At 55.2% G+C, this 15,871-nt stretch overlaps 1 protein-coding gene across 3 annotated transcripts in view; it reads right to left on the reverse strand.

Annotated features, from left to right (window-relative positions):
* ERI3 (ERI1 exoribonuclease family member 3) overlaps window positions 1-15,871 on the reverse strand; it is a 135,109-nt gene that overhangs the window by 36,316 nt on the left and 82,922 nt on the right. The window contains exons 7-8 of one of the 3 annotated variants that reach the window (XM_075508627.1): window positions 2,802-2,901; window positions 1,832-2,383 (exon numbers count right to left, since the gene is read on the reverse strand). In XM_075508627.1, coding sequence (XP_075364742.1) covers window positions 2,235-2,383; window positions 2,802-2,901 — 249 coding nt within the window. In that variant the 3' untranslated portion in view covers window positions 1,832-2,234. Of the gene's footprint in view, window positions 1-1,831; window positions 2,384-2,801; window positions 2,902-15,871 lie in introns of those variants that run through there. The other 2 variants (XM_075508626.1, XM_075508628.1) reach the window with 2 other exon arrangements.

Below are 15,871 nucleotides of genomic sequence, written 5' to 3' on the forward strand. Positions count from 1 at the left end.
GCAACCCACAAGGGCCGTGAGAGTCAGGGGCTGACCCTGCTTACACCTGCCTCGGGCAGCCCTGGGGACCCCTCTCTCAGCTCCCCAGCTTCCCTCGACCCTGCTGCACTCTCAGACCAGCCACAAAAGAGAAGGGAGGCTCTAGACTGCATGGGAGCACCCCCAGAGCCACAGCCAGCTCCCGTCTCACCGCGGGCAGCAAGAGGCAGGCAGGCAGCATGCTTCGCTGTTCTCCACTCTCTTCTCCAGCAGCAGTCCTTGAGAAGGGGTCATTTATTCGGCTGAGTGGGCAGGGCTGCGTCAGGAGCAAGGCTCCTTACAGCCAGGGAGGGAAGGGGAGGGCAGCCCTGGGCAGGGAAAGGGACGGCTCCTCCCAGCCCTGAAGCAAAAGCAGTTGAGAGCATGAAGGAGAGTGGTGAGGACTGCTCAGGTCACAGGGTGACCGTCAGCAACTGGGATGACCGTGCCCAGTCCCAGTGACTGATACGGAAGAACCCAGCTGTGCAGGACCGACACTGGCTCCAGGACGAGGCAGCAAAGACGGAGCCAAGGAAGCCAGCCCAGCCCGCCTCTGCAGTGAGCAGCCCCTCCTTGGCTCTTGGCCTGGGGACCTCTCGGGCTGTCACTAAAGCCAAGGCTTGATCCATGATGAGGACCTGAAAAGCCAGCAGGCTGGGAAATGAAGCGCCCAGAAGGCCAGGAGACTGGTGCCCTGACAAAATGCCAGGCAAGGCATGTCTCCAGGCACCAGCATTGCCCTGAGCCTTCTCCCAGGAGGGACACCAGGTTACCAAGCCCCAAAGCCAGCAGCCCTGACACCACGGGCAGCAGCTGTGCCTGGGGCTCCCAGGCTGGCTGGGAGGAGAAGCCATTCAATGAGCTGTGCCTCCAGTTCACTCCCAGGGGCTCAGCCTGCGGTAAAGCCACCAGGCACGGGGTGCCAGCGGCCGCTGCCTCGGCAGGCAGGCAGAGGATCACAGATGCCCGGGGCAGAGCTGCTCTGGACCCAGCCCAAATGGAGCAGCCAGCAGGCTGCAATGCGCAGGGCACGTGTGCACCGTTGGCGGTGCCAGGGAGATGGAGACCGTCACACTGCTGGCCTGGCATCCTTCACAGCACCCACGTAAACCCCCTTCCCTACACTGTGTGAAAGGCAGGTTTGCCACTGGGACGGAGCGTTGCAAGAAGGGAGCTTGGCAGCTGGGCCTTGACATGCTGCTTCTCTGTGGGCAATCTGCCCGTGGCTCACCCTGTACCGGGCAGAGCCGGGAATGCTCCCCATAGAGGAAGTTTGGCAGAAATGAAGAAGCAAAACCCTCCTAAAGGACTGCAGTGGGGAGGGACATGAACAGCATCTCTCTGAACTCCATCAGGCAGAGACACCTGTGCAAGACAACAGCACTGAGATAAACACGGGCAGAAACCAACGGCAGACAGATGATACTCCAGAGCTGGGGATGCTTTGTCAGAGAAAGAGATGACAGCAACAGAGAGCTCTTGCCATAAATAAAACGAGGAAAGACGAGGCACAAACCAACCCTGCATCCCCCAGGAGACCCTAGATAAAGCACGAGCCCCCAGAGCAGGACACGCACACACAACTCCTGCAGTCCCGCTCCCTCCTTGTGATCCCCCCAACATGGCACACAAGCAAGGCAAATCTGCTCCCAGGCAAAGGAGCAAATTTTAATGCTACCTCCGTCAATAATGCAACCAGATCCATAGTTCAAAAGGAGCTTGCTAATTAAAAGCTGGTGAGCTTTAAATAATTCATCTCCTTAACTTGGATTGATTGGAGAGTTTAATGGTTAGAGTCTTGAAACAATATTAAACAGCCTCCTCAAGGCCCAGGTAGCCGGTGACTTTTCCAAGTAAATCTTACCTCCTTGCAAACTTTAATGCTCACAAGTCACCGTGGATGAAGGGCTGGGAGGCAGAGGGAACACCTGACCACAGGTCTCCAAGAGGTGATCCAATGCCCCGCACAGAAACAAGACAGGCAAGAGCGATGCAGCCCTGAGTTACAGCCCTGCCTACAGCCCAGTAAATCTGAGCTCCTGCTGGTACCGCAGCCTGCTGCTCCTCCAGCTCTGCGCTCCCAGCATTATGAGCAGGCAGATATATGGCCTCGGTGTCCCGGGCCAGGTCTCCCTCCTCATATCACTTTGATCCCTGGTGCAGAGGAGCTAGGGGAAACATGGAGCTCTGCTGCTGTGCATGGTAGTCTCAGTTGTTTATCTTGGAGCAGGCTGCGGGACCATGAAACTCATCACACATGTGAGCAAATGGGATGATGATTCAGTTCTCCAGCTGGGGCCACGCATCTTCACTCTGCGGCATCTTTCCAGCCAGCTCCCGAGGCTGCACCGCTTGGCAGAGCCTCCTTTCCAAAGACGAATGCAGCATTCAGAGCAGCTGGAGGACTGGCCCGACAGGGAGAGCATCCCTCCTCGCCTGGGGACCCCCGCTCTGCGCTCCAGGCACCGCACGAGCCCTGGCGCTGCCCACATCCACCCCCAGCCCAGCACTGCCTGAGCAGCTGAGGAGGGGAGCAGCTCCCTGGCCAGAGGGACAGGCAGGTGTGTTTGTCATGCTGGGATGTGCCAGGGACCAAGACCTCATCCCATGGGCCCGTCCTGCCCTGACACATCTTTTTGTCCCTTCCACCAGCCGGAGACCCTGCAGCCCTTTGGCTGGCTCTTAGCACCCCAGCCTGGACCAGCTCTCGGAGCCGAGGCACGTCCCGCGCACCCAGAGCAGCAGCCGCAGGGATGGGAAGGGCGCGGGGCGGCATCACTCACCTATCCCGCTGTGAGGCCTCCCTATGTGCTGTAGGTTCAGTCCTTTGTTCATGTCTAAGAGCCCGTTCTTTGGCCAACTCCCCATGGCAAAGCTGTACGCCTGGAAGAGAGAAGCAGAGGGTCAGACCAGTGCACAGCCCATGTGCAGACATGCTTTGTACTCGCCCAGGCCTGACCGCTCCCGGGGCCGGCATGGGCCTGTGTTCGCCGCGTTCAGTGCGGACGCACGCATCGCCCTCGCAGCAGCTCTCCTGGAGCCGCCTGCACAAAGCACCTTCACCCTGGCCTGTCCCACCTGATGCTCCTCAGAGGAGAGGTGTCCAGGGCCTGTCCTTGTACAGGTGACAACCCTCACAAGGTTGCCGAATCAGCATCACCTGAGGCCACCTTCGCCATGCTGGGGCGAGCCGGGGGCCGCGAGCTCATCCCACGTGTCCCTGGGTTGCTCCAACATCATCCCCCCAAGGATGGGGTCAGCAGCAGGAGTCAGGGAAGGTTTGGAAAGGGGTGCCCGTGCCCAGGCTGGCCTGGCCGGCAGCCCCCTTCCCCTCCAGCAAGCACAGCCCTCCCAGCCTCCCCTCTCTTGTCCATCCCCAGAGCGCCGGTTGCCTTGGGACCCTCCATCACCGGGAGCCAGCACTGCTCACCCCACTGCATGGAGCCCGCAGCCTGGCCAGAGGGAGCCTGCTGCATCCCTGCCACGTCCCCCGGCAGGGCTCCCAGCAGGAGCGAGGCAGGCAGGAGCCCGAGCAGCACAAAAACCCACCGGACAACGCAAACGTGAAAGCAGCCGGGCCTCCATGTCACACGCACGGCTGTAATTACAGCCTGACAGCCACGTATCTTCTTCATCTTGAGGAATTAAGCTCAGCGCTGCATTGTGAGCAATAAGAAGGGCGCGTGGGCTTAGCGTCGCTCACACCGGCGCTATCTCTGCTGCCGTAAGGGCCATTGTCCCCAGATGAGATCAGGTCAATCCAGCAGCCCCTATCTCCCTCCTGCAGCGGGGATCATCGCTCACCGCGGCCATGGCGCAGCGGGGCATCGCCGACACCCTCTGCAGGCTGGGAATGCCGGGGGAGATGCTCTCTGCAGCAGGAACGGGGCCGAACTGGGCGAGCGGAGCTGAGCGGTCCCCCCCGCAGCCCACCACCCACCTGCCTGCCCCGGGGACCTGCTGCCAGTGCCTCTGTCCCCGCTACTGCTGCTCTGCCCAGCGTGGGCAGGGCCGGCCTCTACGCAGCCCCCGCCGCCGGCAGCCCCCCGGGAGCTACAGGGCTTGGGGAGTTAATTCATTACTGGCCTACGTAACCATTCATGCTGCTTTGTTACTCCTGCCTTAGCAAAACAGAGGGCTCCACAGATAATTAATAGACAGTATTGCTAATCCTGTTGGGAGATGATTAGCAATTAAAACTCCTAATTAAGTCTATGCATAATTTACTGAAAATACACTTTGTGTACACAATGGAGAGGTTTCCTTTGCCTTCAACAAACACGCTCTGGTATCTTCATCGCCGTGGCCGGGACGCAGGCTGGCTGGCCGCAGGGCAGGGGGCAGCTGGGGGGTTGGGGTGCAGGACGGGACCCCGCCACCCACCTGCCGGGTGGCCCTGGGTGATGGCAGCAGCGGCTCCGCGTGTGGCTCCCTCTCCTGGGCTCCATCCCAAAAAGCAAGCCCAGGCCCAGCGCAGGACGGTCCCTGTGCTCAGCACCAGCGGAACCAGGCCCGCAGTCACCGGCAGTGGGGTGCATCGCTGGGGAAGGGGTGTCCCCGCACGCTTCGGAGGGAGGATGCATGGGACAGGAAGGGAGCAGGGCTGTCCCTGCACTGGGGCAAGGTTGGCTCTGAGCTACTGTACTGCAGGCTGCCTTCTCAGCCCAGACACATCCCTCGGACCCTGGCCAGGAGCAACAGCGGGAGGCTGGCAGGATCCCGGGAAAGCCACGGGGACAGCTCTGGAAAGCTCCTGACAGCTGGGTGCTAGAGCCAACCCCAGCCCGCCTCTCCCAGCCCCACAGCAGCAGCGTCAGCAGGGAGCCGTCGGCACGTGCCCCGGCCCCAGGATCGGCACCGGGCCCGTCTTTGCATCGCTTTTTGCTTTCCTAATCAAGGTCATTCGGTACAGCAGCAATACCTGAGCAAACTAGCTAAGCAGCTGGGGTGGAAGTTGGCCTGACCACTGAAGGTCAAGTGTGCACTTATGCATATTCAAAGCTGCCTGCAGGATCGATCCGGTTTTAATTGTTTTTCCTGGGGTTTTGGAAGGAAGTGCCAGGGGCATTGATCAGTCCCAGACTCACACTTCGGGGCTGGCAGGGACCGTCACTTTGCTGCAGGCAGAGGGAAATATGGGCAGAGAAGCAGAGATGAAGGCAGGCCAGGGGAGAGGCCAGCCAGCCCCAGCCGGGAGGAGGAGCCATCGCTGGGCTGCATTGGAAAACAAAGTTTTTTAATTAAAATTGGCAATTCTGAGCCGCCTGCCGGCAGCAGCCACGCAATCAAGAGCGAGGAGCTTTGCTGTTTAATATTTAAAGACAACGTTTAATCTTTAAACAGGAAAGTTCTTCTTCTGACTGTTAAAGTGAGGTAGAAAGTGCCGGAGGCTCCCCGACGCAGGGCTCCCCAACCCGACGGGGTGGCTGTGGCCGGAGGCTCGCCGCTGGCTCACCGCAGCCGCCGGGAAACTGGTGCCATCCGCAGCCGCTCTCCTGCCGGCTCCTGCATCGCTCCAGCCCCGCACGGCTGCCGGCAGCGGCGCAGACCCCTGCCCCTTCAGCGCTTATCCCTACGGCAAACCGTGAGGAAGTCCAAGATGCCCCTGGTTCGCTCGCAAGCCAAAGGACTTAAAAAAATGCCATGAAACCTTTTTTGCCAGGAAATCACACTAATTTGTCCCTTTCTCTGGTTTAATCCTGGTGTTGTGGGGACTGGGTTGCTCCTTTCTAGGTCAGACACTGAAGCAGGGCCAGGACCCCGTGGCATTTTATTTTCATCTGCATTTTAATTGATAAAAAACGCAAAGATCTTTTAAAAAAGCTATTTTTAAATGGTTTTGGTCAAAATTCTGATTTAGAGACAAACTCAGTGCCTCTGATCTGCTAAAAACCACTCAAACGATGTTTGCAGAATAATTTTCAAGCAGCTTCAACACAATTATTTCCATTCATACCAGCTCCTAGAAAGGTCTCCCTTTTTTCCTCATTTTGTTTTTAATTCTGTGAAGGCTACATTTACCTCCCTGCCAATGCTTCTCTGAAGTCAGATGATTATTAATTATATTTATTTACTTATACAATCCCATAGGCATAGGCAGCAGTTCACAGATAAATACCACCCTGGGTCCCTGATGTAGGGATCTCAAATCAAAGGTAAGCAGATACTCCTGTGATAAATGTGAGCTAACAGCAGCAGGAGATTAGGAACGTACTGTGTTTCCATGCATAGAGCCAGCACCATGGCTAATCCACAAATCCCCACCCTGTTAAAAGTGTCAGTATGGGGAGGTAAGTCCTTAGGTAACCCATACCTCACATAACCTGCAGAAAATCCAAAAAACAAAGGTGGGGAGCTATTAGGGGTAAGACATGGGGGTACAGCAGCCTGGGGCAGGGAGATGCTGTGTGCGCAGAATCACAGCATCTGGGGCTGGCTTTATAATAAAGCAAAGAGGGTCTGAGATGATTCTGCTGTTGCGCTGGGTCACAAAACTTCCCGGTGGCCATGCTGCATCTGCCTCAATTTGCAAAGAGCCTGAAACAAGACCTCCACGGACCACTTCTAGTAGCGCTGGGGGTCAAAGATGGTCCTCTCAGCTGAGACAGGAGCGCACAAAGGGCACACCAGCGATGCTGGGCCGTGCCGTGGTGCTGCTTGCAGGGGGAAGAACACAGGATTTGCCCAGTTCTTTTAAAAACAGTGCCCAGTTTGGCACCAAGTTCACCCCACCTGCCCTTGCTGCAATCCCAGTGCAAACCAGCCCCTGTCCCCAGCAATGCTGGGCCGGCAAGGTGACAGTGCCAACAGAGCTGGGTGCTGATGCCCCACTCCCTGGAGCTTGTCTGGGTTACACACTGCGGTTTATAAGCAGCACAGCTGCAGAGAAGATGTTCCAGGGGGTCAGAAAATTCCCAGAACTGGAACTTGTCAAGCTGATGTATTGATCTAAGTGGACTGAATAATGCTCCATCATTTATTTATGGGGAAGCGCCTGGCACACTTCACAAAAAACGGTGTTCGGCAGTCACATTAAGGCAAGATTTAACGTCCCGCATCATGCAAACAGGGCACCTGCGCAGAGGTCAGGATGCTCACTTCCACGGGGAGCCCCACAAATCCTTCCCGCACGCACAGGGAGGGACTGGGCTGTTCCTCACGGAGCTGCTGGAGCTCTGCTAGGGCAACGTGCCGACGCCGACAGAGCCAGCCCCGTCCTTTCCGCACGTGTGATGCTGTGACCTGCTCGGCCAGCCCCCAGCCCCTCTGCCCTCCAAAGCTGCCAGCCCTGCACTGCCCTGGCTGCTTTAGCTGAGGGGCAGGAGGGGAGCAGGGCTCTGTGCTTTGCAATGGCACAAGCATGTTCACAAACCACGGCAGCCAGAACTGCCAGGACTGGCACAGAGCCCCCTCCTGCTCTGCCCAGGCTACCCTGTCGTTTTTCATGTCCCATCAAGAGGTTTTAAACGTTTCACCCACTAATTGTAATTTTAATATTAATACGGACACTTTCAGGCAGGGAGAAAATATTTCCTTTTGGAACAAAATCTTCCCAGAAGCAAAGGGGCTCAGTGGTTTGAGAAGATGCTGATGTGTGGGTACCAAGGAATAAAAAAAAAAAGTGGTAGTTTTTGCTGAAAGTTTCCGTTAAGGATTTCAAAAAGACTGCTGAGAAAAACATGTTTTTAAAGAGATAGAAAACGGCCGTGAGATGTCCCCAGCTGCCCTCGGCTTGGGCGAGCGGTGGGGGCAGGCTGTGCTCCCCCAGGATCAGGCCGGGCACAGCAGCCAGCCGATCAGAGCCAACCCCCCTGACATTTTTGCAATGGAGAAAATGGCTTCGCGACAGCAAAAGCATCTTCCTCCTCTTGTCATGTCAGCTGTGTGCCGCGTCTGCCCAAAATAAGCATTTCCCTCTAACTCCCCTCATTCCGCTGCTGCCACGATGAGGTGTCACGGTTTTATATTACTTTGTAAGGTGGGAGGAAAAGAAGAGGTCATGTCTACAACTAAGTGGGCTTTTAAACACAGCTTAAAATGTTTTCAGTGCCACCCAGTAACCGTAAGGTTTTGGGGCTGAGGGTGTCTTTGAGGCCAACCCCACATGGCACCCAGGACACTGGGGACTCCAGGGTGGTCCCTTGACATCCCATTTTAATTGCATGCCACCTGAAGCCCACTTCAAGGATGGGATGTGGACATTTCTTGCTGGGATTTCTTGCCATGCAGACTTTCTGGCACGACACAAGGCAAATCTAATGACAATTACAGCCTGACCCCACCGCCAAATCATTTAGTAGCAAGGCTGCTGGATCGGGGCTGAATGCAATTAAAGAAGAGGCAGGTAATGAATAAGCAGCTTGCCAAGCCCTGGCTGACAGCAGCAGAGCTCCTCCGCCGCAGGGAAGGCACGGAGGAAAGCTCGGCCGGCAGGACGGAGGCTCGGAGCCCGGGGTGGCTCAGCCCCGGCAGCACTGGAGCCTGCTGCCGTCCTGGCTGTCGGGAGGCAGGAGCTAAACCCAGGTGTAACGTGTCCCTTTTAAGCAGTTTAGTCAGAAGTGCTGCCGCATTCACAGCTTTTCAAGTATTTTTAAATCACTTACAAAAGCAGGATTAAACGATCAGGAATTCCATTTAATAGGACAAATAAAGAAATAACAATCTACTCCATCAGCCCTGCGAAAGGCAGGTTTGATTTAAGGAAAAAAAAAAAGTATAAAAGAGGGAGAGAAAAAAGGAAAGGGGGGTGGAAAAAAAAAGGATAATGTGTGTTTACTCAAGCAAAGAAAAAAATATTTAAGTGATGTAGGGGAGAAGATTGCGGTAACTAGTGAAGAATAACATCGTCTGCTTTGCTGTCAAATCACACAAGAATTTCAGTAATAGATTCTCATTCTGACACTCAATTCAATTCGAAGGTGATCCTGCTTTATCCCAACACATCAAATATTAAACACTCGTATTAGCCAGGGTGCCGTCGCCTTTCCCGGCTTAGACGCGGCAGGAAGCTTTTCCCCCTACTTTCTCTCACTCGCTATAATATTCTCAATGTTATCTAAACATGCCTTCATACACTGGGGTTCCTTATCAATCCCATTTGGGGAGGGAGGGGGGGTGTACTTAAAACGGTATTAGTTTGGGGGGCTTTTATTATTATTATTTCCAAAGCTTTTCAATTTTGTGTGGAAAAAGCTTAGAAAAAAAAAAGGCGGAGGGAGGGGAGGCAGCGAGAGAGGGAGAGGGAGCACAGGAGCGAGAGAAAGTATAAGAAAGGGAAAAGCAGCCAGCAGCTCTTGTTTGACTGATGCCTTTCAACAAGGGCAGTCTAGCTTGTCAAAGCCCGGGCTCGAGATGAATTGGCATATCTATTCAGCCTGCCTCTGGATGTCATGCAATACAGTTTCATATTCCCAGATAAGGCATGATAAGCAATTGCTGCCCTGACACCAACTCCATCCATCCCTGCCTTTCTGTCCACGCGTATTACAGATCTCTGCTGCGCCGCTAATAAGAGGCATTTAATTTTTACAAGCACAGTGGCAAGAGGGGCCTCCAGACTGACCAGGTACAGCATTAACACTGTTCCCATTTAATTACTTTCTCTCGGTGCACTGAGCTCCCTGAACACTCCTCAGTGGCACTGGGTGCACAAAAACAACTTCTGCCCAACGTGGCACCCACCGAAGCCTCGAATTAAACATCTGTGCTAATAATTAAGGGGTAGGGGTGACGAGAGTAGAGGGCGTTTGTCCTCTGCCAAATAAATGGGCAGTGCCACCGAGGAGGAGGTGGTTTGGCCGGGGTTTGGACATGGGAGAACACAGAAGATGCAAGCCGTGTCCTTTCCCAGGGAATGTCCCTCTCTGGAGCACAAACCCCAAAAGAGCTGCGGGGGGAAGGAGGGGGGCTGACACACCGTACGCTGGGACACCACGAATGGGTCTGGCCCCACTTCGGCAGAAGCAAGTGGTGCCCTTGGAAATTCCTGCCATTGCCAGCACACTGCAGTGGGAGGGGACAGGATCTGGACCACAATGCTCCCACGTTGCCAAAAAGGTGCTGGGACCCTACCTGGTGCTCTGCCCTCTTCATGCAATGGCACGTGAAGGTTTTTCGGAGAACAGTGCCACACAGCCACCTTCTCACATGTCCTGGACGAGCAGGGAGCCCTCGGCACACGAGCCACCTTCCCAGCCCTACCTGGCCTTGCTGAGCAACCTTTGGCAAGCCCAGCTGGTGTTCGCCTCAGTCCATTTGCAAAGCTGGCTGTTAAAAGAGCCACATCTTTATGCCTCATGTCAGGCGGTAAATTAAACAAATAAAAATATGAACGGTCTATTTTTGGAAAGGTGAGCGTGGGGCACACAGGAGCTGCCTGGCTCTGCCCACCTTTGGGAAGTGCTTCACACAGGCGAGGTGCCCCCAGTCCATGGGAGGAGGACAGGTCCAGCTCAAGGGAAGGCAGCAAGGTGTCAGGTAAGATGGCAGAGGATTCAGCATAACTGTACATTCTTTCTCCTTATTAAAATGAGCAGCCCGTGCCATCAGATCTCTGTCCATAGGAGCACTGCAAAAGGGAGAATGAGGCACGCAATGACCTCGTGCCTGGCCCTTCTTCCCACCCAGACACACACCTGAGCAGCCTCAGCCTGCCCACGTCCTGGCAATACCCCCACTCAGCCACAGCCGTGCAAATCCACTGTCGAAATCCTTCTTAACTTCAGGAGGGGCAGGACAGACCCTGCAGCCACCAACAGCCGCTCCCTGGGGTGCATTTGGACGCCGTGACCCCGCCGGGCAGTGGGGAGGTGGCCCTGCCGCTGTGCGGGATTAGCACGTGCCCTGGCTTAGGCTGCAATAGAAACACACCGGTGTGCCTGACTCTGGAGTGTCAAAGTGCCAAGCGGTTTAGGCTTCACATTTCCCTGTGTTTGAACAAGAACAGTCTCTGCCTTGCTCCCAGGCTAGGGATTATCCTGGATAAAATGTTCGCGACTGCTGTGTGCTCTGCGGCTGGCGACGTACTAGGTTAATGCTGTGGAGACCTGGGTCCAAGCCCTGGGTTTGGTCACAAGCAAAACAAAGCTACAGGTCTGGGTCCCTGGAGGGCTGGGAAATATAGCTGAGGCGTGCACAAGCCAGCGCTGGCCCAGGAGAGGGGGCAAGCAGAGCCATAAACTGCCGAGAAAGCAACTCAAGGATGGGAGCCGCTGGCAGGACCGGGGGGCCTGGGCTCAGGGTCAGGCGGCCGAGCAGAGCATCGCAGCAGGACCCGAGGGGCTGCTGCGGAGACAAGGGGCTGGAGAACCCATGCCCAGCGCCCTTCCCGGTCCGGGATAAGGAGCCCTGCCCTTGAGCCGCAGGTCACGTCTGTTGGAACAGGGCTGCCTTCTCGTGGTGTCCTGGCATTTCTGGCTGCGCTGCAGGGTGACCGAGACCCAGGCTGGGTTACGCTGATGTATGCAATCAGCTCCCAATGCTGAGATACACAAGCAGCTCCCGATTAGTGCCTGAAAGGCAGAGACACATGACAACGTGGCAGACAGCTACCAGGGAGTACCGACACACAGCTGATTTACCCTTCCAGCCCTGGGAAGGATGGGCTCACGTTCTGTGGTGCCATCCCCCGGGGACTGCCCCAGTCCCTGCAGGGCCAATTCAAGCAGGAAAGCGGCGCTAAGCCTTTCCCCACCACAGCACCGTGGCTGGCAGAGCAGGGAAGCCGGGTATGACACCAAGGAAAACCCACAAACACACTTCGTGGATGATTCACCGCAGCTACGGTTGCCTCTCCACGCAGACAAGAATGGACCAGTCCGATTCTGGCTGCTCCTGGGGAAACTGGGGGTTCAGGGGGAAGGGGAAGATGCTTCCAACGGTGCTAGAAAACAGGCAAATGTTGGCACTGCCCTGAAATCAGACCCACCGTCAGCCCCTGGATACATGAGGACAGAAAACGGCATGACAGGGCCCCAGCAGATGCGCCATGCTGCAGAGCTGAGCCGCCGGGACAGCAGCGAGGTGGACACATCTCACCCTCCTTGGCTTTAGCTGGAGATTAACAACTGCCAAAGAGAGCTGTGGGTTTTTGCCATATTACACGAGGACGGGTAACAGTATCCACCGATCACACCCTTCTTCTCTCTCTTTCCAGAGCCTGAAGAATGGCCGCGATGCTCAGACGTGCCCCACAGTCCCCCAAACACGCACCCTTTAAATCTAACCCCATGCTTTTCCCAAGCAAAGCCAGCGCTGGACTCACTGTCAAAACCTTCAAGCCCTTCCGAAGAGGGTATTTTCCCCCCTTGATTTCTATTTTTACACACGCACATGCTCGCCTCTCCCTCGCTCACTGTTTAATTTCCGTGTGAGAGGGAAGCAGGTGCCCGTGCTCCCGTGAGCTCTCCCTTCTCTAGGTTTTTTTCCCTTCTTGGATCCTGCCCCATTAGTTTAGTGCCCAGCCATCTGCGACGTCTCCTGTAATGCTGTCCCCCTTGTGTACCAGGGAGCTTTTCCATTAGCGCCTTTAATATTCTGACACCTTAGCACAGGCTGCTATTACATTCAAACACTGATCGCCCTGTGAAATTACATCGCAGGGCTTGCTAAAATGGAATTGTGTATAATCAGGCTCCTCCATGCACTGTCAGTCCCATCACAAATACAACGTAAAGCAGGCTTATGGATGGGCTTAGCAGCTGCTACAAGTGTATTTTTTTTTAATAGATGAAGTATCCCTTATTTAAAGCATTTCCTTAAGAAAAAAAAACCCAACAGTGAAAGACAAATCAACAGCTGCTGCACTATGTTAACCATACCACCGGTCTCTTAAAAACATGTTATTTACTAAGGTAGCTATCTGTTTATCTATAACTATATCAAACAGAGAAGGAGGGCGAGATAAAGATAGTTAAACAGACAGCCGAGGAGATATCTGCCACTGGGAAATAATAGCTAAATAAAAAGTACCATTATTTACTCCAGAGAGGGGAGGAGGGAGAGCCAGCGCTTTCCTCCCAGTGCCGCACAGCCGGTAACACACGGCGTGGAGCTGCCGGGGCAGCCCCCGGTTTATAAGGGCAGCCCGAGCCAGCCCGCACGTGCTCCAGCTCGCCCGGCTCCAGCCCGCTCATCTCCCCACCACCACGTCAGATAAGTCTGGGGGAAGAAAAACCAGCTCAGGACCCAAGAACCACACCTCTCCGGGGCGGCTGCGACACGGGGAAGGCGAGCGAGGGCAGGGGAGCCACGCTGCTGCCGGGGGCTGGCTCGGTGGGGCAGCCCCCCACCTCCATGCAGGTTGAGAGCGGCTCGAATTAAGGCAAAATCGGCCAGGGCAGAGGGTCTGGGTGCGTTCCCGCAGGGGAGTCTGGTTTCTGCGTGGCCGGTGCACAAGGGACCAACTCCCCAGCTTCTTTTTTTAATTCCAGCTAAGGAAGTGATGGTATTTCAGGGGGATGCAGGAAGCGGCAGGGACACAGATGATGTGTCAGAGAAATGAGCTCCCGAGCTCCCCAGCTTGGAGTTCAAAACGCTGCCTCTTACCATGCCCTAAAGGTTTTTCTGTCTGTCTGCTGTGAAATGCGACGGCACATTGCCTGAAGGGAGATTTCCAGAGGCACTGTGACCCTTCCGCTATCTCCTCCGAGAAGCCTCCGCAGGAATGATGAGATTGTAGCTCATTTCCACACACCTTGAAAGAGCCAGGCTGGATCAAATGTGCTGGAAGCAGAAGCAGCACATCCGCAGGACTCATCCTCGCCTCCTGGCAGGGAGCATGCCCTTGCCGTAACGGGCTGGGAAACTACATCCACCCCACCGAAACACCAATGCTTTGGCATTGCCTTTCATCCTAAACGAGGATGGAAAAGCCAAAATATTGTCTCGTTTCACTGTGTGGGAACAGTTCTGCTTGGGAACCATGAAGTAAAAGCTAGTGACAGAAATGCCGCTCTCTGGAAAGGAGCAATCTATTCCCGTGCGAAACACTGACGTGACATTTTGACTCCCGTTTTTCCAGTGCAAAACAAGGCATTTGTCCAGAGCAGACACACTGCTCCTTTGCACCACACACAGCATGTCTCAGGACACGGTGCTCTGGACATTTTCAGAAGGGACATATCTGGTGACAGTTCGGCTGCTGTGCCCAAATGTGCCGGGCAGGGAGGATAGGACTGCCGAGGGCAGAGACCCACAGACAGGTTACCAAGAGAAAAGCGTAGGGGAGGTACTGCACAACTGCACGTCTGTTCACATTGCAGGTGCGAGACAAGGCAATTCAACCCTCTGGTTTTTGCTACTTGGCATTTTCAAGGTTAGGTGCTTGCAGGCTGGCAGTGAGGAAAGGATGCTGGCAACCAGCAGGTTCACATCTCAGTTTCATAATCTGTTCTTGAAACTCATGCCCTGAGGGATGGGAAAGAAATAAGAGGGTGATCCTGAGGACCTTCTCACCACTTCTATTCACTTGCCTGCACGTCTCACCACATACATCTCTCCCTCCGCTCACATCCTACAACTCCTTCCACACTCTCATGTCTACCATGCCTTCCTGGGACAGATCCAGGACCTTCTCCAAAACTCATCTCTGGCATGATGCAGAGAAACTGGCCCATATAGGACAGACCAGAGGGGCGTGGAAACGTGTGCCCTGCTCCCTCTTACCTCCCCCTCCTAGACAGCAGACTCTCGGGAGCAAAACCCCATCTTTCGTATTTGGCACAGCACCAACCCAACAGAGCTGTCGGGGACTCTGAGTGTTACTGCTCTGCAAGAATTGAATAAAACAGAGTTTCTCAGCACTCCCACAAGATGCAAAGCCGCTCAGAGGAGAGGCAGCTGGAAGAGCAAGAGAAAGGCAAGAGAATACAATGCATGAGGCATCAGGGAAAAGATCAATAAAGATTACAAGGGCAGCAGCCGCGTCCCTTGCCCGCGTCGGAGGCTCTCATGGCTGCAGTGAGAGAACACCAAGGAAAGTTAACAAGGCGCTGCCGCACCAGTGCCTGGGGATGATACCTGTCTAATCAAAGGTAGAGTTTACACTGGATCATCTAAGCAGCAGCTCTTCCTCATGATTGTTGACTCAGGTCAGGGTTAAGACTGAGGAGGTTAAAGCAGAGGCGCCTCTAAGAGCTCTGATGGATGCAAACACCAGGCAAGCAGGCAACGTACGCGGGCCCAGCCAGCACAGCCTACCGGGGCAGCAGGCGGCAAAATTGAGGGTCCCCTATTTCGATGGAAGAGCAAACAGAAGGAGATGGTCCAAGGGACCTGGCAGCACGCTGCAAGAGAATCAATTTGGAGATAGGTCAGGAAAGCAGAGAATAAAGAGACCTGAGAGGAGGATGTGAGAAGAGGCTGTTAAAGGAGGCATGGGGGGATGAACTGCAGCAGCTACCGCCAGGCAGGAGTGGGTGGCAGGACTGGCTACCTGGACTGGGAAGAGGAGACCAGCACCGTGTTATGGTGCTGAGAAGGTCACAGGGGAGATCATGACATGGATGACAGAAAATTAAGGGGTTTGGGTCCCCAAGGCCTCAACTCACACCTCCCAGGGGAGCGAAAGGCACCTCCACAGCTCTTTGGTGCCACCGGGCTCACCGACCGCCAGCCAGGCTGGGCTCCTCCAAGGACACAGGCAGCGACCACCCTCTCTTGCAGCCAGCCAGCCAGGGTCTCCTCACCGGGCAAGCTGGGACACTCCTGGCTATGGCTTTTAGCTGTGCCTGCAGTTCTGCCTGTAGTGAGGTGCTGGGGAGGGCTGTGACACCCGGCCACGTGGATGCCCTCGGGCCCCATCATTGCCTCCCCGCTGCCGAGGGCAGGGTTCAGTGGCTCGGCTGGCCCTTCC

Source organism: Mycteria americana, chromosome 7, assembly GCF_035582795.1.
Source record: "Mycteria americana isolate JAX WOST 10 ecotype Jacksonville Zoo and Gardens chromosome 7, USCA_MyAme_1.0, whole genome shotgun sequence".
In the NCBI taxonomy this organism is placed as follows: domain Eukaryota; kingdom Metazoa; phylum Chordata; class Aves; order Ciconiiformes; family Ciconiidae; genus Mycteria; species Mycteria americana.